This window comes from Gnatocerus cornutus, chromosome 7 (assembly GCF_029298725.1).
Source record: "Gnatocerus cornutus isolate USDA-ARS CGAHR chromosome 7, icGnaCorn1.1, whole genome shotgun sequence".
NCBI lineage: Eukaryota > Metazoa > Arthropoda > Insecta > Coleoptera > Tenebrionidae > Gnatocerus > Gnatocerus cornutus.
Window position 1 is genome coordinate 13,868,139 of NC_142239.1, and position 23,791 is coordinate 13,891,929.

The 23,791-nt window shown below is 35.2% G+C and overlaps 1 protein-coding gene across 2 annotated transcripts in view; it reads right to left on the reverse strand.

Annotated features, from left to right (window-relative positions):
* rho-5 (rhomboid-5) overlaps window positions 1-23,791 on the reverse strand; it is a 71,464-nt gene that overhangs the window by 22,043 nt on the left and 25,630 nt on the right. For both annotated transcript variants that reach the window (XM_088040555.1, XM_088040556.1), the window contains one exon: window positions 21,308-23,056. In XM_088040555.1, the coding sequence (XP_087896681.1) occupies window positions 21,308-23,025 (1,718 nt within the window). In that variant the 5' untranslated portion in view covers window positions 23,026-23,056. The remainder of the gene's footprint in view (window positions 1-21,307; window positions 23,057-23,791) is intronic.

Sequence of the window (23,791 nt, forward strand, 5' to 3'; positions counted from 1 at the left end):
CTGAGAGACGTGATAGCATTCATTTGGTCATTAAATGTAATACGAGTAAGAGAACGGGTCGTAATAAGCCCTTAGGGTGCGATCTAGTCCGTCGGATTTCCCACCACTTCATAGCTTCCCTCGAATTACTATTATTATGATTGTGTAGTGTATGGAGTGGCGGCACGACCAAATAATCGATTATGGAGAAAAACGCCACAATGGAAAGGCCAGGGGCGGCGCGATAAACTGGCACAGTCGGGAAACTATTTTCTTGAAGAGAGACTATAAATTCGAAGACTGTCAATGCCGCAAAAATTTCGAAGTATAGTAAATTTTACTTGCAGGGGGTTTTGCGGAAGCGCCAAATTTAAATTGAAGATATGTGATCACGACAAGAAAAATGAATCATAGAAACAAGTTACTTTTTTACTGTTTTTTGTTGATACAAAATCAATAATCATAATAATCAATCTCTATCAACAGCCCTGTTATTTGTCTGAGTCGCGCATTTGATACGATCAATCACAATAAATTATTACCATTTCGTGTAATCAGCTAGAAAAATAAGACATAAGTAAGTATTTGATTGCACGTCGCGTCGCCAGAAATCGGATCGATAATAAACTTCTTCTAATTCACCGCCTAAGCAAAACCATGAATATTCCTCAATAAAAAATAACACAAAGATTCCACATAATAGCTTCGATCCTTTTTTCTTTTTCTTTTGCGACAGTTATAAAATATTGTTTAACCGTCAAGTCGATTGATTTTCATCCCGTCTATATAAAATTTGTTTACTTTCAATTTGGTGAACTGAAAGGGTCTTTATAGTAATATTGTTGGTATTAAACTTCAAGGATATTTTATTTTTATTGGACGTATTAAATTGTTATTTATGCAAAAGCAAAACTGAAGTTTATTTAACCCGAAAAATTCGCCAGTTTTGATATTTTTAGCGTGAGCAATTTATTATTTTAAAAAATAGGGTTAAATTGCCAGATGCCACGGAAAAACGTCGTCGATTATTTCAGTTATTCGCATTTTGGAATTTCATGGATACTCGGAAAATTATTTGATAAATTAAAATAGAAAAAACAGAAACAACAGAAATTTATATAAGAAACATTTTCTCAATCCTCTTTTTTAAATGCCATAATTTCTAGTTTCGACTTTCTAGATACATGAGATTTGTGTCAATTATCTATTTTACCTTCCTTTCATTAGATTAGGGCCGAAGAAAAAATTATTAACAGAAATTATTAACAAGAGGCACATTTTCTCGATCTTTTTACATTTCAAGTGCCATAATTTCTACCTTAGACTTTCTAGAAAGTTAAGATTGGCCTGAATTAACAGTTTTAGATTTCTTTCATCGTATAAGACCCAAAGAAAAAAATTTAAAAACGATCTACAGAAGTTTAGCGAATTTATAAAAGAGGAAAGGCATTCTCTCAATCTTTTTACATTTCAAGTGCCATAATTTCTAGTTTCAACTTCTTGAGAAAATTCAAATTAACTGTTTTAAGTTTCTTTTATCGCAATAGAGCCAAAAAAAAAATTAAACAAAAATCTGCAAAAATTTAGCGAATTTATTAAAAAGAGGCACATATTTTCTCGATCCTTTTTCATTTCAAGTGTCATAATTTCTAGTTTAGACTTTTAGATTCATTTATTTTAGCTTCATCTCATCATAATAGAGATGAAAAAAAATAGAAAATTATTAACAGAAATTTAGCCAATTTATTAAGGAGAGGCGCATTTTCTCGATCTTTTTACATTTCAAGAGCCATAACTTCTAGCTCAGACTTTCTAGAAAGTTGAGATTTGCGTCAATTGTCGAATTTATTAAAAAAAAGCGCATTCTGTCGGTCTTTTTAAATTTCAAGTGCCATAACTTATAGTTTAGACTTTCTAGATAATTCAGATTGTAAATCAAATTAACTGCTTTAGATTCCTTTAACCGTATTATGGCCGAAAAAAAAAATAAAAAATGATCTACAGATCTTTAACGACTTTATTTAAGCGGCACCACTATTGCAATAGATTTAAAAATTCGTATTTTTCTAATATCTGTGAGAATACTTAAAAGAATTCGAAGAATCGCTGGTGCACAGATAAAAATAGAAAACAAGCCCGGCGCATCCACCATTTTTATTCTTTGAAACAAGCCAGAGCGAGTGTTTAAAAGCTCTTAAATAACTAAACTTTCACCTGTGCAGTCATAGATTTTGATTAATGTACGACAGACTTAAGAAAAAAATTTAACAACCTGCCGGACAACGTCATAAGAAACGCCCTATCGAAGGAATCGCTTATTGAAACTATCCATAAATCACGTCATAACCTCCCCATTTCGGTTGAACCTTAACGAAAATAAAACTTTCTTGTATCCCGCGGTTGAAACCCTACGACCTTCTCGACATTGTGTCCTTCTGAAACTTGCTTTCACTTTACGATAACCGCGTCCAGGTCTGTTCCTTAAGCACTATCAAGTCACTAAGGTCCGCCACAAAAGCATGATTTAAGCTCAAATGTCTTGTATAAACCGGAGCACATTTCGTGCGGAATTCCGGTATCCCGAAGCCTCCATAATTGGAATCGTAACTCGATCCGAAGCAATCTATAGTAAGGCGATCGACGACACTGTCCGGTAATTTCCAGACCTAATTTACGATCACTGGTGAAAATAAAATAGCACGAAAGGAATCTATGGAGACCGGAAATCAATCATGTTTTTATAGTAGAAGCCGGTCGCTATTACAGTACGTATATGGAATAATAAGAGATGCTGGCTGCAGCTACGACCAGAAATCCGGGTCAATTATACTTCTAACGTTTCGATCAAAAATTTAATTGGGCGAGGACATGAAGTAATTAACTTTGAGTTGTATACGGCTTCTCCCAGTCGAGGAAATTCAACCGGGAAAAATACGGAGGATGTTGAAGACGATCAAGAAATTGAGTGAAAATCGCGCTCTCCGGAGTTTAGAAAGTCTAATTATTTTAAAACTAAGAAGTTGTCACTGACTGCCGATGTTTTGACCGTAAACTAAAAAAATACTCTTAAAAATGACCCATCTGTCGTACACCCCCTGAAAATCTAGTACCGTCAATTTTTAGTTTATTTGTGGAGTAAACTCAAGTTGTTGGTACTCATTTGACGCAGAATTTCACGCAAAAACCAAATGTATACTAATTTTTCTGGTACGTCAACAAATAACTGAAGTAGAAGCGATTGATCCAATTCAATTTTTTATTTTCGAAAAAAAAATCCGAATCAAACGATGAATTATTTTTTTTGTTTTTGCCCGCCCCTCGTAAGCCAATTGACCAACCGATCTGATATTTGGCCAAGTGACAGATCTTGTGCTGCTCTTTCGATTGACATATGATTGAAAAATATTAAACTTATATTTATATTAAATACTTATATTATACTTATTTTAAAATTATTTCTAGCTTATTTGTGAAGCAAATTATAGGTGCTGATTTTACGCAGAATTTCACGCAGAATCCAAAACTGCGCCAATTTTTCCCGTACAAATAACAAAATTAGAAGCAATTAAAGTTTTGGGTAGTCGCCAAAGGACACAATTTTTTAAAGCGACACAATTTTTTAAAGCTCCGGAATATTCGGCGCTCCATATCCCCGGAACTACAACAGATAGAAAGATGCGGTTTGCGCCATCGGTTTCCTCTTACTCTTGTTGCTAAGCATCGAATCTTACTTATCATATGACAATAAAACTTCAAGACAATGTCTGGTTAAACTTCACTGGGAAAAAGAACTTTTAAAGTTCCATAAATTAAAAGCAAAAGAATCTTAATTTATTGCAGAGAAACTTTTCCGTTATTTTATGAAAGAAAGCACATGTGGCTTCTCCTTTTGGAATTTTCACTCATTTTGGTCACCATTCATTGTGAATATAATATCCCGCAGACATTTGCATCTCTCTTCTTGATGTTAGTTTAGATGAAAATTAAATTTATTCCAGCTCTAACCAGATCGGTTACAATAAAGCGCACCTAAGTAAATCAAACGGGAAGACCTCATTTACATTATCAAAAGGTCAGTTTGAGACAAACTATCGGTGGCTCTATGTGGCTTTCGTGTTACTATAAATCTATTGCATTAACATTAAATAGCCACCCTGTATAATAAAAGGGGCAGATCGTTATTAGCCCTGTTCAAAAATTGTTGAGTTACATCAAAGGCAGGAATTCAACAAATTTCATTATAAAATCGTCTAGATAATTCTGAAACTAACGCCAAACGCAGAATTCTCGCCTCGACGCGTTCCTAGAAATCACAGAGAAAATGAAATATCCGAGTTTAAGCTTGAATGTACGAAATTGCGCGCTAAAATCTCTCTCAATAGCTGCCACCGTCAACTGTATATGAAGAGCGCAAAAATGCCTGCTCATAAAATGGCGACTTTATTGAAACTCAACTGAGACATCAATTTTTATCACGACTTGACTCATATACAAAGTGAAACTTTTAGCATAAAGTTTCATTACGAAACCGGCGCGGAGTTGTTGAAGAAAAATAGTTTAATTACTTCCCTGCTGGGATACTCTTATATAACCAGCTGAATATAAATTGCATTGAATATTTTCGTTTAATTTAACAAGTTGAAGAAATGGAGTTCTCGACAGAACTTCAGCCGACTGCTTTATCCAGTATTGCTATAAAACAAAGCCACCTTTCTCAATAAACCAGCAACATTTCCGATGTCTTTCCGATCGACACCGTGAATAATTTATCCAACTGCCAAGTCAAGTTCCTTCCGAGTAAAATATCGTCTTTATAAAATCTTTTAATAAACGATGGGCTATGCTCGCTGCATAACAAAATCATCGATAGCTAATTCCAGGCACAATCTCCCATCTGCATAAAAAATCCATCGAAAGTGATCGCGACACGACCCATTTCTTTAAGAAGTTGAAAAACTCCCATTGAGGTGCGAAGTTGACTTAAGAAAGTTAAGAGACTATTCATTAATAACTTGCGGTTCTCTTTTTCCAAAACTAAACGACGATTCGCTGAAGCAAATCGTGTTGAAAGGTCCCATTGGGCGTCGATACGAAAACTTCCACAGTCGTTTTGTTACTTGTAAAGTGATTTTGTGGATGATGTTCATTCATTTAGTTCCCCTTGGCGCGCACGGCTTTTCACAACTGAAAATTAAATTCCTAGACCTTCTGCTCTGTCGGCTTCGCCGACCCGCGAAAAGAGGCTCCGGCGGATTTTATACCTAGTCTTAAACAAGAAGTACTAATTACCCCACAAAAAATCGTTATTATTTAACTAAATACAGACAACCCAAAATACGCATTTCTTTGTCACTTGTCGGAGAGAAATTTAATTTCACAGTAAATGTCATTTCAGGTTAGTAGTCAAAATTTTCACTATTTTAGCGTTGTGTGAATATCGCTGTTAAACCAAGCATATGTAGAGATATTGTGGCGCCCATCGCGCTTTGTTATCGGCAAAATTTCAGCACCAGTTAGGAACTAATCCGTCGGATTTGAGTGATCTACTTCTGCCACTGCCTCCGAAATTAATTAACGTACACACAAATCGCCGATTAATTCACACTGGTTATTAAACACGTCGATATCCATTTGTGGCAGCTTGCCTAAACGAACGAAGATGTGATCAAAAGGGAAAAAGATGAGAGGAAATGGAGAGGAAACAAAACACACCAAGTGAAATTAAGAGTACGCAGAAAGGGGAGCTTTGAGTTCTTTCAATTATATTTACCAATCAAACTCAAACAAATTCGAAAATAAGAAGTTTGGAGAGCTCGAATTCAGCTTTTTATCAATTTAGAAAAATCCTTGACTGGTAATGGATACGTTAAACTTGTTAGAGCATTGTTGTGGACACAGAAATTACCAAAATTTCACTCGATTTGCGTTAATTATTCAAATTACACCTTAACGTGTAATTATTTGCTTTTTTCATTTCGTTGTAGTTGAAAACAACAAGCTGACGTATTGATTTTCAAACTAATCTGCACTCAAAATCGAACAAAACGTATTTATTACACCACTGAATTCATAAACTTTATTTTGTTTGAAACGTACCGAGTCTTAATTTTAGGGATATTCATGTTAATAACATCATCTCATAAACTAGTTATTTTACTGCTTAAAGTTCGTTAGAACTAGGAACTTTTCTAGAAAAGACTGGGATATAACCTGGATTGCGATTAATAAACCTAATTTATCTGAAGTCTGTTTGCGAATTTTATTTAACTTTTATAGTTAGTAATATAAAGTTGGATTAGTTCACGAGTGGAACTGAAATTTTATATAGGTACAATAATTGTGGAGTTTCGAAATTGGCAGTTTTTAATCTAAAAATCAATTTTTGGCACGGAGATATTAATAAACAAGACTCAAGCACAACATAGAAAAAATTCAATCAATTGATTATATCACCGGTTTAGATAAATCGATACTGAATAAGAAACTGTTGCGCAACGACAAAGTAAAAAGCTTTTTCTGGGACAATATCCATAGAATAAGTCTTTTCTTACATAAGATTTTTATATTGTTCAGATAAGGTTTTGCCGATGACTCAGCAAGAATCTATTAAAGTCTCACGTACGCTTAAATTTATAGTATATTAAGTATTAAGAACGGTAAGGACACTTTACCGATCGAAGACAATTGTTTGGAGGAGGAGCGCAGCGACGAGATCTGAGATCGGTATAGTCCTTAACGTTCGTGATGCTTATAAAATTTTTTGCACGATAGACAAATTTCGATTATTTTTATAAAACTAAACATGTTACAAATAATTGACATTAATTGTTCTTCAATAATTCCTGAAAAGTCAAAATTTCGTTCTGAGAATGAATATAAATCCTTCGTTTTTAATGACTATTTTTAAATTTTTACTTACCGTTCTAGAACGGTAAGTAAATTTTGTACTTACCGTTTTGTTTATCTTGGTAACCAGTAAACTCAACTTACTGTTCCAACAGCAGGCGCGGTAACTAAGCAAAATTGTTCTATCGTGCAAAAAAAACAGTTTCTCTCTTGTTGACCTTTTCTTAATTGTCTGCAAAATTGAAAGAAGCAAAAAATTTTTATTTTTGCGCTTCGAAGAAGTAGTTTACATTGACAGTTTCTGTTTCAAGTATGTAATTTAAGACCAAACTCTTTTAGCGGTTTTTTTTTTCAGAGAAAATTTCAACTTTTTGTAAGTAAAAGTCTGCTAATTTTAAGACGTTTTCTTATCCAGTGCATTACTTGTATTTATTTTTCTTTAAGCCAAAGCCCAAAGTTTTCCAAGTTCTGCTCCAATTTGTTGAGTTTTCAGTGTCGTACTTCCTAAAGAATGATTTTTTTCTAAAACTTCGAAAAACCATCAAATTTTTCCAATTAAAAAGTTAAGTTTAGACTTTTTTCATATTTCCACTTCCTTAAGATAATTTTTTTCTAAAACTTTTCAAAATAAGTTTTCATAATTCCTTTGATTTTACACCACATAAGAAAATCTGTTAATTTTCAGACGTTTTCCAATCAACAGATTTTTCCAATTAAGCGCATTACTTGTATTTCTTTTTCTCCAAGTCAAAATCCATTTTTTTTTATATTTCCAGATTGAATTTTCCAAGTTCGGCTCCAATTTGTTGTGATTTTTAGTGTGGCATTTCCTAAAGAATTAAATTTTTCTACAACTCTACGAAAAATCTTCAAATTTTTATAATTTCTTCAACTTCGTAAAAAAATCTAGTAATTTTCAGGCGTTTTCCAATCATAAGATTTTCCAATTAAAAAAATTACTTGCACTTTCTTTTCTGATTGGTTTTATATTTCCACGACATCGAGTTTTCCAAGTTCGGCTCCAATTTGTTGATTTTTTAATGTGGCACTTCCTAAGGAATTAAATTTTTCTAGAACTCTTCGAAAAGCCTTCAAATTTTCATCATTTCTTCGACTTTACGCGATGTAAGAAAATGTGTTAATTTTCAGGCGTTTTCCAAATAAACGCATTACATGTATTTTCTTATGGCCAAAATCTAAATTTTTATATTTCTACATGGAATTTTCGAGTTCGGCTCCAATTTGTTGTTTTTTTAGTGTCACACTTCTTAAGAAATTGAGTTTGTTTATAATTCTTCGAAAAATCTTCAAATTTTCATAATTTCTTCGACTTAACGATGTACGAAAATCTGTTAATTTTCAGGCGTTTTCAAATCATTAGATTTTCCAATTGTCAAAGACCAGATTTTTTTATATTTCTACATCAAATTTTCCGAGTTCGGCTCCAATTAGTTGTTTTTTCTTAATGTCGCACTTCTTGAAATTGAATTTTCTATAACTCTTCGAAAAATCTTCAAATTTTTATGATTTTTTTTCAACTTTACGAAAAACTGTTAAATTTCAGGCGTTTTCCATTCATCAGATTTTCCAGTTAGGCGCACTACTTGTATTTCTTTTTCTTTAAGTCAAAGTCTAAATTTTTTTATATTTTTCCAGATCGAATTTTTCAAGTTCGGCTCCAATTTGTTAATTTTTTAGTATCGCGCTTCCTAAGGAATTGAATTTTTCTAGAACTCATCCAAAAATCTTAAAAAATTTCATGATTTTTTCGACATTACGGGATGTAAGAAATAGATATGTATTTACATAACAAGTACGGAAAGTGACCAACTTCGCACGAGTGTAAAAGTAGATGCATGAGGCGCCAGCCGAGTGCAGATATTACACGAGTGCAAGAAAGACACTTTTCGACGAGTTATGTACACTATTTTTCCTACGACCTTTCATCACCATAAGTTTCGACAGTAGTTCATTTCTTATCTATTCTAAATGCCATTTTTCTACAACCTCATAAAAAAGTGACGTATTTCACATATTTAGATGGTTCATGTTTTGGTACATCCATTTCCGAAAGTAAAAGTCACTAGTGTGATATGAATATATCCGCACAGACCTGTCAAAACTGATTTGTCAAAAACGACCTAACCAACTCATTTTTACCATTATGCATGTTGTTTTACAGTGCATCGTCTAGATATTTAAGACAAAAATTCAGGAGTTACATTTGTATTTGAAAATAACTGTCAATTTTGACAGGTCTGAGCGGATATATTCATATCACACTAGTGACTTTTACTTTCGGAAATGGATGTACGAAAACATCAACTTTCGGAGTCATTTAACCGTGTGGAAAATGTCACTTTCATATGGGGTCGTAGGAAAATCTAATTAAACTTTTTCAGGATTTTTAAATATTTCCATAGCAAAATTTGGAAGTTTTCAGCTCCAATTGAATTGTTCTTTTTTTTAAACATGGAGCCAAAATTCTGAATTAACAGAAGTAAAAATTTCCGATTTTAAATTGTAGATCCAAAAGTGGCGAATTCGGAATATGGTATCGTGAAGTCCATTAAATATCTTTTCCAGGCAGGCCATGCATTCTTGCTCGAAAACTTTCAATTCAATTAAATATGAAGTTTTCATACGTCAAAACTGCTGCATTGGTGTTAGTTACGACACTATTTTTTCCTGACCTTTTGCTAAATGAAAACAGCGATTGAAAAATGAATAAACGTCTTCATAAATCGAAGGACTTGAAAACGTCTACATCTAACCTTGTTTCACTGGGCAAACGAACATTAATCATTACTATTACTTGTTCTAGTTATTACTCACGTCCAGTTAAAACTAAGATCGATGAACTTCTGCATTAACCTATTTCTGAAAAAAAACGAAATTATTATCTGAAAACTTTTCATTCATCTCTCGACCTAGTTTCTCGAATGGAAATCAAAACTACTCCCGCGGAAGTGGTTCAATTTTTATTGGAAGGAATTAAATTTCAAATTGCTTCCAGCATTTCATGTCTTGTCCTGTGACACTGTGAAGTTCATCAAAGCTTCTTGTGTAAGTTCGTCCCGTTTTCATGTCAAATGTTAATAAGTAACATTAGAAATTAGAATCTTGTGGGTTTGTTTGAAATGAAAGCTTTGTAATTGACCTCGTTCTCTCGACAATGTTCATTATTATAAAGTTTAAAGCATGTCTTATCTCGTCCATATCGGGCATTCTTTGCTCCTTTCGCTCAGAATATCGATGCAAAACGTCGATAAATTCCAACAGGGGCTTCGATATTTTACGTGACATGTTCAGAGAATATAAAATATGACTTCCATTAAAACTCCGCTGTGAAACACGGGTAATTACCAGCACAAAACTCCAGACTAATGGACAGATTAAGTAGTCACAACATTTTTATTGTGAACGTCTTTCAAACTCGATTATGCGTTCACATTTCCAAAGACTCACTCGCTTTTAATCTCTGTTTTATAGTCGCGAGATGGCGCATTTACGTTCCCTTTTTCCGATTTTAATTAATTATTGACGTGCACTGTTCGAACTCTTTGTCCATTGTTTCTGCACAGGGAGACCATTAATTTTTGACCGGAGCCAGGAAGAGCACGTTTCTTGGTGCGTGTGTTCCCGTGTAACCTCGAAGGGTTTCCGAGGGAGGATCGATCGCTTGAGTGAGATGGAAACATGTACACCCTCGCCCCATATTTGCTTGATGCGTCAGGGTGAAAGTTCCCCCATTTGCACCGTAATTTACAACCGGCCACAAGGAAGAGCCGCGGCTGTGGACGCTTTAAATATTACGACGTTTATGAAAAATACACACGTGCGGGACGATACTTGGAAATTTTAACACAACACTCGCGCATTTTTTCTGTTAAATCAACGATCAACAAACGGATTACTATTAATTACTCCCACAGAAAGCTCTGACAGGGAATCTGATAACGTAAATGGCCTTCTGTTGACAAAAAACAGTACGAATTAAACTGATTGTGAGCGTACTGAACCACAATTTTTAAAGGGCCGATCGTAATTTAACTTTCTATCACGCTATTAACCTCTTTCTACGACTTATTTACTTGAATCGATGTTCCAATTTAAACCTCTTTGTTTCTTTTTCCACCTCATGGTGATGCATTTCGCTGGAGTAATCTAGATGGAGTTACAATCAATCATGGTGCACCACACACCTTGTCAGATTTTATTACGTACTTGCGGCCAAGAAATAGCACAGTTTCTGAGGTAAAAATCGTCCGAAAACCGTTTCTTTCTTTAACTGCTGAGGTGAATACGACCTCATATTCAAACTAGTTCCTAAAATTACATCCTGATAAGATCGTCACACAGTGAAAGAAACATTTTCAGGATTGACTCGGCGCCTCCACCATTTTTACAACGTTGCACACTCAATTTTTCGTTGCTCTTTCAAAGTGGCCATCAAAAATCTAATTATTGTGCAACAAAGTAATTGGAAGCGATATTAGAGATTATAATGGAATAATGTTGTTCCGCTGATGAAACTTTTATGTGAACACTTTGCAGCAATGTTTTTACTTTAGTTCCTCGGATCCTGAGTTCTTTAGTTTTTGCCTTCTTTGCTTTCTCGGTGCTTAGATTTTCTCATTTTTCAGTGTCTGTATTGATTATTTACTGGATTTTGCTTTGTGTCCATTTCATTTCCTTTTTGGATTCATTGATTAATTTCTCGAAGATTAGTTTCCTCGGTTTTGCGTTTAGCTTTGCAATGAATAAACAGAAAATTGCAAAAAACTATTGAATTAAATTGAAGAAGGATGTCGTTTGCAATACCGAATTATCTTTGATTTCGATTTAATTAAAATTTGTTGAAGGATCCCATAATTTTTTTTCTTCGTCTTGAAAACTGAAATTAAAAAAAAATGTGTCTTTCGCTTTACAATTTTGCAATTTGCTAGAGTTAGTAAACAACTCAAAAATAGTAACTTCCCCCAATTTCATAGCTGTAGCACTTAAATTACCATAATTACGAATTTTAGTGCAAAATGTACGAAAAAATTTCGTCTTGAAAATAAAAATTTCCAAAATTTGTGTTTTTCGCCCTACAATTTTGCAATTTGGTAGAGTTAATACATGACTGTCAGTTAGTTGTTTCCCTGAATTTTATGGATGTACCAAAATTACAAAAATTACGAATTTTAGTGCAAGATGAAAGAAATTGTTTCTTCGTCTTGAAACAAAAAAAATTCCAAAAGTTGTGTCTTTCGCTCTACATTTTGCCAATTTGGTAGAGTTAATACACAACTCATAAGTAGTAACTTCTCCAAATTTAATTGCTATAATACTAAAATTACCAAAATTACGAAATTTAGTGCAAGATGTAGGAAATTTTTTCTTCGTCTTAAAATCAAAAATTTCCAAAATTTGTGTCTTTCGCTCTACAATTTTGCAATTTGGTAGAGTTAAGAAACGACTCAAAAATATTAACTTCCCACGATTTCATAGCTGTAGCACTTAAATTACCATAATTACGAATTTTAGTGCAAAATGTACGAAACAATTTCTTCGTCTTGAAAATAAAAATTTCCAAAATTTGTGTTTTTCGCCCTACAATTTTGCAATTTGGTAGAGTTAATACATGACTTAAAAATAGTTGTTTCCCTAAATTTTATGGATGTACCAAAATTACAAAAATTACGAATTTTAGTGCAAGATGAAAGAAATTGTTTCTTCGTCTTGAAACAAAAAAATTCCAAAATTTGTGTCTTTCGCTCTACATTTTGGCAATTTGGTAGAGTTAATACACAACTCATAAGTAGTAACTTCTCCAAATTTAATTGCTATAATACTAAAATTACCAAAATTACGAATTTTAGTGCAAGATGTAGGAAATTTTTTCTTCGTCTTAAAATCAAAAATTTCCAAAATTTGTGTCTTTCGCTCTACAATTTTGCAATTTAGTAGAGTTAATAAACGACTCAAAAATATTAACTTCCCACGATTTCATAGCTGTAGCACTTAAATTACCATAATTACGAATTTTAGTGCAAAATGTACGAAAAAATTTCTTCGTCTTGAAAATAAAAATTTGAAATGAATGAAAAAACTGTTAAATTAAATTGAAGAAGAATCTCGTCTGCAAGGTCAAATTATCTTGATTTTAAATTTCATTAGAATCCGTTCATAAATAACAAAGATATCGGACTGGAAAGTCCTTAGATGGGCCACCTTGTATATCTAAAATGAAAGATGCATATCGCCTCGTTTAAATTATTTCACCTTTCTAAAGTGCTCCTCCACTACTCAGGCTAACGTGTCTCCGATATAAAATTCCCAGACCGAAAGTATTGCACTTTACAATAAAACCACGTTTCTAGGAAGACTTCGCCTATTCCGATAACGATAAAACGAACTGATATCGAAATTAAATAAAATTACGCTATAAAAACAAAACTTCTCTTTTATATGTGAATTTAAAATATATCTTGTATGAAAAGTTTAGCCAGCACAGTAAAACTGCGTAACCAGCAAGCAATCATATATTAAAAAAGGGCGAGTTTATTAAAACGGGTGTTTATCCTATTTTTTTCTTATTTGGGGTTTGAATTAAATTTGTTAACAACATTTGTAACGATGCGGAAACAGTCTGTTATCGCACTCAAAACGAATGCAGACATAGTTTTGTTACCACGCCAAATTAGAAAATAACTATTATCATAATTTTTAATGTGATGAAAAGTAAACAATGCGAACGCAAAACGTTGTCTGTTGCTTCATTTTTGGATCAAATAGTTGCAGGGGATTGTGCAATTTAGGTGAGTCATAGCATCCAGACAAACACAAAGTCACAATTAATTTGTCTAATTATAAAGTTGTTTGTGTGTGGATGTCTGATAACTGATATAACATACCTTCACATCATGAGAAGTAATTACCGTGAATAAACAGAAATTCTTACTTTAATCTATGATCAATATCAGTGCGGTTTTAATAAAGTCAAGAGTAACATATTTTAATAGTTTGCATACATTGCACATTCTTCCTCGGCGATATCATCAGGTCGCTCATAGTTGAAATTCTTTTTAATTACGCAGTCATAACTATCGTTGGAGAGATCAGTTTGGAATTCCACTGAAAACCCTTCTGTTGTTAAGACATGGCAATTCCATATAATGCTATTAACTAATTATACAAAATCGTACTTAGCAAGTTTCGAAGCTTTTGCGACGAAGACTTTCACTGCCGGAGTCAATAATTAATTTGGGTTGCTCGAATTGGAAGCGGGTAAATTTTTGATTTGCACAACAAAAAATTAATTGACATAACAACAGTTCCGAAAGTCAGCAAAATTCAAGATTTTTTTATTATTCTTTTGGATACAACTAAAACCGAACCTGTCATCTCACGCTTCAAGAAACAGATTAAAACTTTTTGCTTCCCAAGCAATGAGTCAGATAAATTCACGTATTACAGTGACAGTTTTGTAATCGAGTTATAATTTAAACAAACTTTACTGATATAATTCGTTCCGTGCACTCGTAAGCTTTTGATAAAATACTGCCAATGCCATCGTTCACTCTTGCGACTGTCGTAAAACTGGAAACAGATGCATATTTTACGAGTCATTTTTTCAAAGACAAAATCTGTCAATAACGTAAGCTTGTATGCAGATGTGGCATTCCGTTTTATTCTGATAAATATGTCGTGAAATTTTACAATTCTGTGAGGATGCTCCCTAATCAACAACCAGAGGTGGATCAATTGAATGCTTCAGTTGAGATCCAACTCGGGGAAAACTCCTTTGTAAATTACTCAGACAGAAGTAAACGATTTTATTTACTTTCTTGGCACAAAAAATTGAGTTGGAAATAATATCAATCGTAATGACTGATTCTGTGTGCAAAATTAAGGACATTGAAGGCTATTTTAGCGATTATGTAGCATATTGCAGTCCAATTTTGCCACTACAGAACTATTGAGGCTATTATTTTCAATTATTGATTTTAGCGTATGTATATGTTATGTTTCAAGCATGTTATAAACCGCCGCAATTAGTGCCACTGGTATTAATGTCGTCGTGTGTGAAATTGAATCTTGCACGAATTTATGTTATAGTAATCGAATTAAATATATAGTTAGTCAGAGTGTTGGGGTTACAAAAAGAAAAAATATCCAACCAAACACAAAACTGGGCGAATTACTTGTCAAAAATAGCACGCCGAAAGACAAAATTTGATTTTTTTGACATTCTTCACATTCTCTTCTCTAATGGTTTTTTGTTTCCTTTTTTCATCTGGTTGAATTCTGTGACATATTGACATTATTATATGCCTTATTTTTACTACTTTTCTCGAGTTATGTAGAAAATGGAACATCACTGACGAGTTTTGTCTCAAATTTTCCCGGAAATCGTAAAAAATGTTTGGCAAAGTGATATTTTCTAAATCTGTCATGTAAAATTGACAAATCGATACGAAAGTTCAGGACGGTAAATCTTTTCTGTTGCGGTGCATTTGCATTGTTTTTCGAATTGTCTTCCATGCTTTTTGTGTCTTTCGCTAAACAATTTCGTATTTTAGTGAAAGATGTAGGAATTTTTTTCTTCGCCTTAAAAATAAAAATTTCTAAAATATGTCTTTCGCTCTACAATTTTGCAATTTGACAGAGTTAATAAACGACTCAAAAATAGTAAATTCCCCAAATTTCATAGCCATAACATTAAAATTACTAAAATTACAAAGTTTAGTGAAAGATATGGGAATTTTTTTCTTCGTCTTAAAAATAAAAATTTACGAAATTTGTGTCTTCCGGTCTACAATTTTGCAATTTAGTAAAGTTAATAAACGACTCAAAAATAGTAATTTCCCCAAATTTCATAGCTATAACACTAAAATTACCAAAATTACAAATTTTAGTAAAGGACGTAGGAAATTTTTTCTTCGCCTTAAAAATAAAAATTTCCAAAATTTGTGTCTTCCGCTCTACACTTTTTCAATTTGGCAGAGTTAATAAACGACTCAAAAAATTGTAAACTCCCCAAATTTCATAGCTATAACACTAAAATTACTAAAATTACGAATATTAGTGAAGGATGTAAGAAATTTTTCCTTCGTCTTAAAAACAAAAATTTCCAAAATTTGTATCTTTCGCTCTACAATTTTGTAATTTGGCAGAGTTAATAAACGATTCAAAATAGTAACTTCCCCAAACTTCATAGCTATAACACTAAAATTACCAAAATTACAAATTTTAGTAAAGGATAGAGGAAATTTTTTCTTCGTCTTTGAATATAAAAATTTACAAAATTTGTGCCTTTTGCTCTTCAATTTTGTAATTTAGCAGAGTTAACAAACGACTCAAAAATAGTAACTTCCCCAAATTTCATAGCTGTAACACAAATTACCAAAATTACAAATTTTAGTAAAGGACGTAGGAAATTTTTTCTTCGCCTTAAAAATAAAAATTTCCAAAATTTGTGTCTTCCGTTCTACACTTTTGCAATTTGGCAGAGTTAATAAACGACTCAAAAAATTGTAAACTCCCCAAATTTCATAGCTATAACACTAAAATTACTAAAATTACGAATATTAGTGAAGGATGTAAGAAATTTTTCCTTCGTCTTAAAAACAAAAATTTCCAAAATTTGTGTCTTTCGCTCTACAATTTTGTAATTAAGCAGAGTTAATAAACGATTCAAAAATAGTAACTTCCCCAAATTTCATAGCTATAACACTAAAATTACCAAAATTACAAATTTTAGTGAAGGATGTAAAAAAAATTTTCTTTGTCCTAAAAATAAAAATTTACAAAATTTGTGTCTTTCGCTCTACAATTTTGTAATTTGGTACAGTTGATACACGACTCATAAGTAGTAACATCCCCAAATTTCATAGCTATAACACATAAATTGAATTTCCCTGCATGTAAATTAACATAGAAATGTTAACATGACGATTTTCAAAAAAAATATTTTAGATCTAATTTAGGATTCGTCAGGTTACTAGCGTTAAATACATGTAAAATGTTATTTCTACCCATTTAAAACCCACAACTATGAGCACTGTATTGTGTTCCTGGAAATTCCCCAAAAAAACTATGACAATACAAACAAACACTACAAACAAGTCTGGGTGTATTTGTACGCCGAGTTTGATATAATTAAATTTTAATTCATACGAATGCAATTTGGATTCACACAAAGTTCAGTTCGTTGTTCCATGTACAATATAATAACAGAATATGAATTAAAACAGAATGGAAAAAATTAAATTCAAAAAATTTCAAGCAGGCATCAACAAATTTTATAACCATTGATAACACTATCATGAAAGCAAAGACCGCCTCGCCCGTAATTCGCTAACTAAGCCCCCATGCAAAGGTCGCACGTGACAAGCTTCTTCCTTTACTGTATTGTCATTCCGTGTCCCCTTTGTAGAATAATGAATTTTTATGTGTTTTCCCCATTCGATTTGTCTCGAGTCTTATTCATAATACCGCAATTTGCATTGCATACCGTAATATTATCACGGCTTACTGCCAGCTCGACTTTCAAGATTTTCGATGTAATCTTAGAGGATTTGCCCGACATGTAAGCTACCATCATCCTGCGTTTCCCTTCTTGTTAATTAATTTATCTGACATGGATATCGTTTGCAAACATTCAGGACAATGAACGGATCCGCCCTGACAATGACACACTTTATCTGAAAACAACCGGTTGAGGCCCTTTTACGTAAAAGTTAACGCGTCTGATAGTAATTAGCAAGTATGGGAAAACATCGAGTTGAGTCATAACAACGCTTGTCCTCATTCCAGAGATAAAACCTTGAAGATAATAAAACGTAAAAGCACAGGTAGGAACTGACTCAACGCTATCATTTCACTTGGGGCCATAATAAACACAACGAAGTGACAGTAAATATAACCTCAAAATTGAGGTTTTCTCAAAACATCACTTACAAGTCGTTTAATTCCATAGCGTTGAGTAGTTCCCTGCGGCTACGTCAAACAAACTTCACGAATTTTTGCTTTTTCATTAAAAATCCTAGTATTTCTACATGTCTATGCACTTTTACACCTGAGAACACCTGTCACTTTGAAGTACAACATGTGACTGGGGGTTTTGGGTTGGTATGTCTGATTACCAGGACTGCCAACATAACCATCTAACCTTGTTTGGCGATGTGTTAAATTTTATTAGGACGTTACCTACCGTCACGTTCAAACGACAATGAAAAGATCTAATTAGTAAGGCGGTTGAAGTTAATTTTATTAAAATTACAAGATAAAACCGTAATGGGTGTATTTTGTGTTGCCTACAATCAGAGATGGAAGAGCATAGCCGGAGGTGCGGGTGGGGCCTTGTTTTAAATACCAAAATAAAGTTTCGCATTTGTCTTTTGTCTACGACCAACAAATAATTTGCTTACAATATGTTCGCTTGTAGACAAAGAATGATTAGCTAAAATCTGTAAGAGTCCGTCAAAAAAATAAGTGATTTATTTTGTATTTACAGTAGAACCTTGATTATCCGGATCACCGATTAAAAAAAACACGTGGCCAAAGATTTTCTGTTAACGCTTCGGATTACTAGTCTCATGCCAATAAAAAATGTTTGCCAAAGAGTTTCCTAGTATTGCTGGAGTATTTTTAAAGAACGTTGTTTTTGTGGCCTCAAGTGGTTCAAAAGGCAACAGGAGTACAACACTGTCGCGTTTTAAAACCTCAAGCGAATTCGAGTCTATCAAACATGAATTGCAAAGTATTTAAAAAAAAAAACTTAATTTATAACACAAGATGTTTATAAATGTTTCTACCATCAAGGGTGGCTATGAAATGTCAAAGAAATTTGCCGCTCATTACAAATGTGGGTTTTGATTTTTCAATAGACTTTTGCAGTTAACTTCAAACATGGAGCAAAGTAAGTTTTAAGAAATAAATTGTTTTAGTTGTGGTTTAAAATCTGAAAATCAAAAACTTGGACACAAAACTGTAACTGAAACGTCATTGACGTAAGTAACATTATAAATAATTTTCAAGATATGTGGTTATATTCACTATGAAAAAAAGCGGCAAAATAGTGGACGGCAGGAATTCCAAAGCCACCCTTGATGCTAGAAACCTAGAAACATTCATAAACATCTTGAATTTGTCTTTATTGAACTTTTCTAATAATAATCGAAGTTTTGCATATTTTTTTTGTGTTTTTTTCCTATATATTCTATCATCCGAATGACTTCAGCAACAATTAGTCCAGATAATCGAGGTTCTACTGTAGCTAATTTCGTATGATTTACACCAGAATACTCTGACATAATCATAATCATCATATGCACTGTCTTGGTGTCTTGTAACTTGTATGTTTCCATTTTTATAATACATTTTTTATTGATAAATAATATTTGATATACTTATTTCAGCAATAGGTCGTAGATAAAGCATAGTATTACACTTTGGATAAGGGCATCCAATCAGGTAATTTGCCCCACTCGCTCGTGTTCAACCTTGTGAATAATGGGCCTTATAACATCCTCGTATAATAATATACTGTTATTACTCAATCGGTTTCGAAACGCTGAGAGTAAATTAATTCCAATTTGCAATTAAAACGATAGCATACTATTGATACTCTGTTACCTAAAAACAAGTGGTGTGGCCTCCTGTTATCCGATTCCAAATCGCCCGGTACAAATTACACTTTGTAATAAAAACCGAATTCAGTTCAAGTTTCTTTATCGGCGCAGTAATCACAGCGCGGTCATTATAATTACACCCCCACATATATTTATAAGAAAAGGATAATGGAGGAGAGTCATTATAACACCCCTACCGTGCGGTAACATCGTTGACATTAAACCACTGTGATTAAGGACATTAATACCGATCTGTTTGTAATACGTCCCGTTCTGCAAACATTTGATAAAACGACCCAATTCAAAGACCGACGACGGCTCCATTGTGTCCAAACCCACGTACGGACCACTTTGGAGCTCCTTTGTTTGGTTGAAGGATTAAACGTGATGGCGGACGAAGCGAAAAATTTGACGCTGCCATTTTCCCTCATCACATTTTTCAGGGAAGAAAGGGGCGATTAGATGGAAGGTGGCGAAGGAAAACACATTCGGCCTCGGAAATTTGTCCCTGGGAAATCTTCATTGCGGGAGAAGAATGACCACTCACGAAATTTCCCTAATTACGATTACCAATTCCAAGTCAATTAAATATTTACGGTTACAGTCGATGGATTATTTAGTCGCTGGTTATACCGAGCGAAGTGAGGACTTATATTAACTATTAAAGATATCATTACCAAGTTCTAAGTGTATCACGAGTCTCTTAACTTCCAGTCCAAATCTCTTTTTTGTTGACGGCTCATCTCGTATTCCATATTACCTAGAAATTCCGTCTAAGATAGCACTTCATTCGGATAAAAACGGAGAAAAATCAGCTCGAGGAGTCATGTCGGAGACATTTTTATATCAGTAAAGAAAAACTAATAAATGGTGGTCATTTGAAGATGACAGGGACTTTATATTTTTAACGGGAGGCGAGGTCACACTTCAGTTGGTACAATTTCCTGTCCGCTGTGTTAAACTTTCGAAAAATACAAAACAAATCTGAAAAAGCATGAGCAACAAAAAAAGATATCCACAGGGTGGTCATTCCCAGCTCGCAGATGCTAGTAATGTTATAAATTTATCATTCTAAACAGGGTTAATGTAAATTTTTATGTTGGCATAGTTGGTGCAGCTGGTGGAAATGGCAACCCTGTGTATGATTTCTGCTGGAATTGTGTGGAGGTAAGGCGCAGTTTCGCATTTATTGTTTCTAATTGGTGCGATTTAGTTTGAGAGGGTGTGCTGGATGAAGGGAGCGTTTTGCTGACGATGTCTTTTCAACGGGAATATCCGAAATGCCCTGCGTAGTTGAAGAGTGTAAGTAGCTTTGCTCGCACTTTATCGGAGCCCGTGTGACAGCAGTTCCTTTGACGTTAAGTCTAATTACGTATAAAATACCGCCAACCTGACGGCGAGAATGCCGCTTCAGCGTTTTACCATTCCACTTTTCCTGCGTATTAAACCATTACTCACTTCACTTTCAGAGACGTTCATAATATCTAGACGAGAACTCGCAAAACGACGAATGTTAAACAATATAGCGGAAGCTGAAGAGAAATTAAAAAAGAGTGGAGTGGTGAATTACGTTATAAAAAGTGGAAAAAGATCTTTGTAACGAAGGGGATGTAACATGAAGCATCAATTAGGTTTTCCCTCGACAAAGAAGATTTCTCAGCGTGCATGTAATCAGATTACATATTATTATGCGTTGTCTGCGAGCTTTAGACTTGTTGTTGAGACCAAACATTATTATAAAAAAGGGGTGTATTTTAATGTCGCTTAGTTCATAGAAAAATACGTGCCATTACCCCAATGACGAGACAATTAGCCACATAAAACTTTATGAACGATAAACTCGTTAATGGCGTACTTACCACACAGCAACCGTCAAAGAGTTCTGCGCTCTCCTCGCGCAGCAGTTGTCGTTGCACACGGAGCCATCGGCCGAGCCGATGCTGCCCCTGGGCGGCGGGGTGGCACATACGTGCCGCCCCCCAGACGCCCCGACGTACTCCACGCTAGGGCTGGCGCAAATACTGTGACGACATTGTCCTTTTGCTCGTAAATTAGGCGACACAAAACCGACGCACTCTTTGCCGCACTGCGTCCCTTTTTCCTGTTGGTACGCACAAGTCTGATAGCTTTGGCACTGCATTTCTTGAAGACTCGGGTTATTGACACATGGTACTTCTTTCGGATGCAAGTCTTTGTTTCCTTGACTAGTGACCGAACTGCTCGAACTAGAGCCCGGGCTCGATTTGGACAACTGATAACCGTCCTGATACTGACAGCACTTTACGCGATTTGGAGTACCCATATGCGAATACCTCATTCTTTGGTACTGATTGGAGGGATAAGGCAGGGGCAGTCTATAGTGGTAGGCCAAGTCGCGACGCATGTATGGGTCGTTGGAATTGGTGTATTTGGGGTAACGATCATAAGACTGGTAGTTGTAATAAGGTTCTTGCTGTTGAGGTACGTATCGGTCGACGGGCATGTGAGCGTTCGGGGGAATATATCGGTCGTTGCTTACGAATCGGTCAGTAGCATTCACATGGTATCGGTCGTTCGGCGGGTAGTACTGCCGATCTTTGCTGTACCTTGCGTCATGGTACCGGTCATATCGATCCGGGTACCGCTGTTTATCGTACCTTTCTACTTTCTTAGGAGAGTACTTCTCCGTGGGCGAAGGTGACAATGGCGGCGGTGGAATAAAGCGTTCGGGCGGCTGTGGTACCGTGTTTGTAGGAGATGGAAAAGCGTTATTAGGAAAACAGTCGGGACTCGGCGTGTTTTCCGGGGATAGTGGCGGTGGGGGAACGAATCGATCGTTCGCTGGAGCTGGAGAAGGTGGTTCCATGTAAGGTACTTGAGTGAAAGGTACTCGTTCGTTCCTTTCTTGCGTCGCGAACCGCTCCGGACACGGAATGGCCGGAAACCGTTCTGGAACAAACTGATCGTACCGGTTTTGGTACTGTTGGTACCGTTCACCTTTTCTATCCGAAGACGCCGATCTTTCCCTGCTTTTACTAGTTCTATGCCTTTCCGTGGGCGTATATCGCTCAATAGAACACACACTTTGAGCTGAACTAAGCCTATCGGTTTCGCCTTGGTACTTTTCGATGGGTGTGTATCTGTCGGAAGTATTTTTATCCGCTTGGTACCGATCCGTGGGCGTACTCGTCCGCGAGTACCTATCGATGGTGTGGTATCTGTCGAGGCTGCCCACCGGCGTGTACCTCTCCGGATACCGCTGGCACGTGGCATAGTGATACCTATCTTGATACTGCACCCTCTCCTCCGGCTGGAGGCGCTCAGACGACACGGACGTCTGCGGCCTCTCCCCCAACGGGTATCGCTCCGACACCCCTTGGTACCGCTCTCCCGAAGGCAGTCGATCCGAGCTACTCCTCTCCGAGCCGAAACGCTCCGAGTATCGCTCTCCTGGGTCGAGCAGGTTCTTGTCGCTTGCATAGCGATGATCTGCAGGAATGCAACCAACGGGACACTGTAACTGCGGCGGTACTGACGATTGCGTCGCATGCTGCTGTAGCGTAATCTGTCTTCGGCCATATTCCTCTTCCACAGGCATTCTGGAGGCCCTGGCCCCGCTGTCAGGACATCTGCAACAATAATACACGTCAACGATAGCAATGGCGGAACATTTGTCTGCAGTTGAGCCGGTTTTATGGCAGCGTCACAGTCGCTGCTCGCGCTAATCGATAGTTGGAGTCTGGCTAACGGCAGTTATTTATTTCGGTTTAGAGATTCTGCCACTCTGACAAACATAAACTATTTCATGAATCAGTTCGGGAATTGCCAAAGGCTCCCCAATTAATTTTAACGATAACTAATCGAAATTTAAATTACACCAATCGAAACTTCCTAATTCCACCTTCGCCACCATTACCTACTAACAATTAGAATCAAACCGAGCGCAGCGGCTCCTATAAACACACTCCACAAAAAACCAGAATTGCCTCATGCTTAGGCATGTTTAATTAAAAAAATTAAAATAAAGTTAAAAATGGTGGAGGCGCCGGGCAATATTATTTATACTATCGATTTTATTAATTTAATATAGAGTTTTTCTTGTAGCTTTATTGGTACTTCCTAAATTCCTTAGGTTTTTGTTGTTGAAAACTGGAATAATTACACTTTTGTAATGACACTGCTTGTTTTTATTTTCTGTTTTATTTAGTTTTTGAAATAGCAGGTAAAAAGTAAATTCCAGAAAAAAATTAATGAATAAATTTAGTAATTTGTGTTTGTTCGAATTTAATGAGTTGCTATCCAATAAATACAAGATATCTTCGGCAACTTCGATAGAAAACTAATTAGGAGTTTAACCCAGAAGA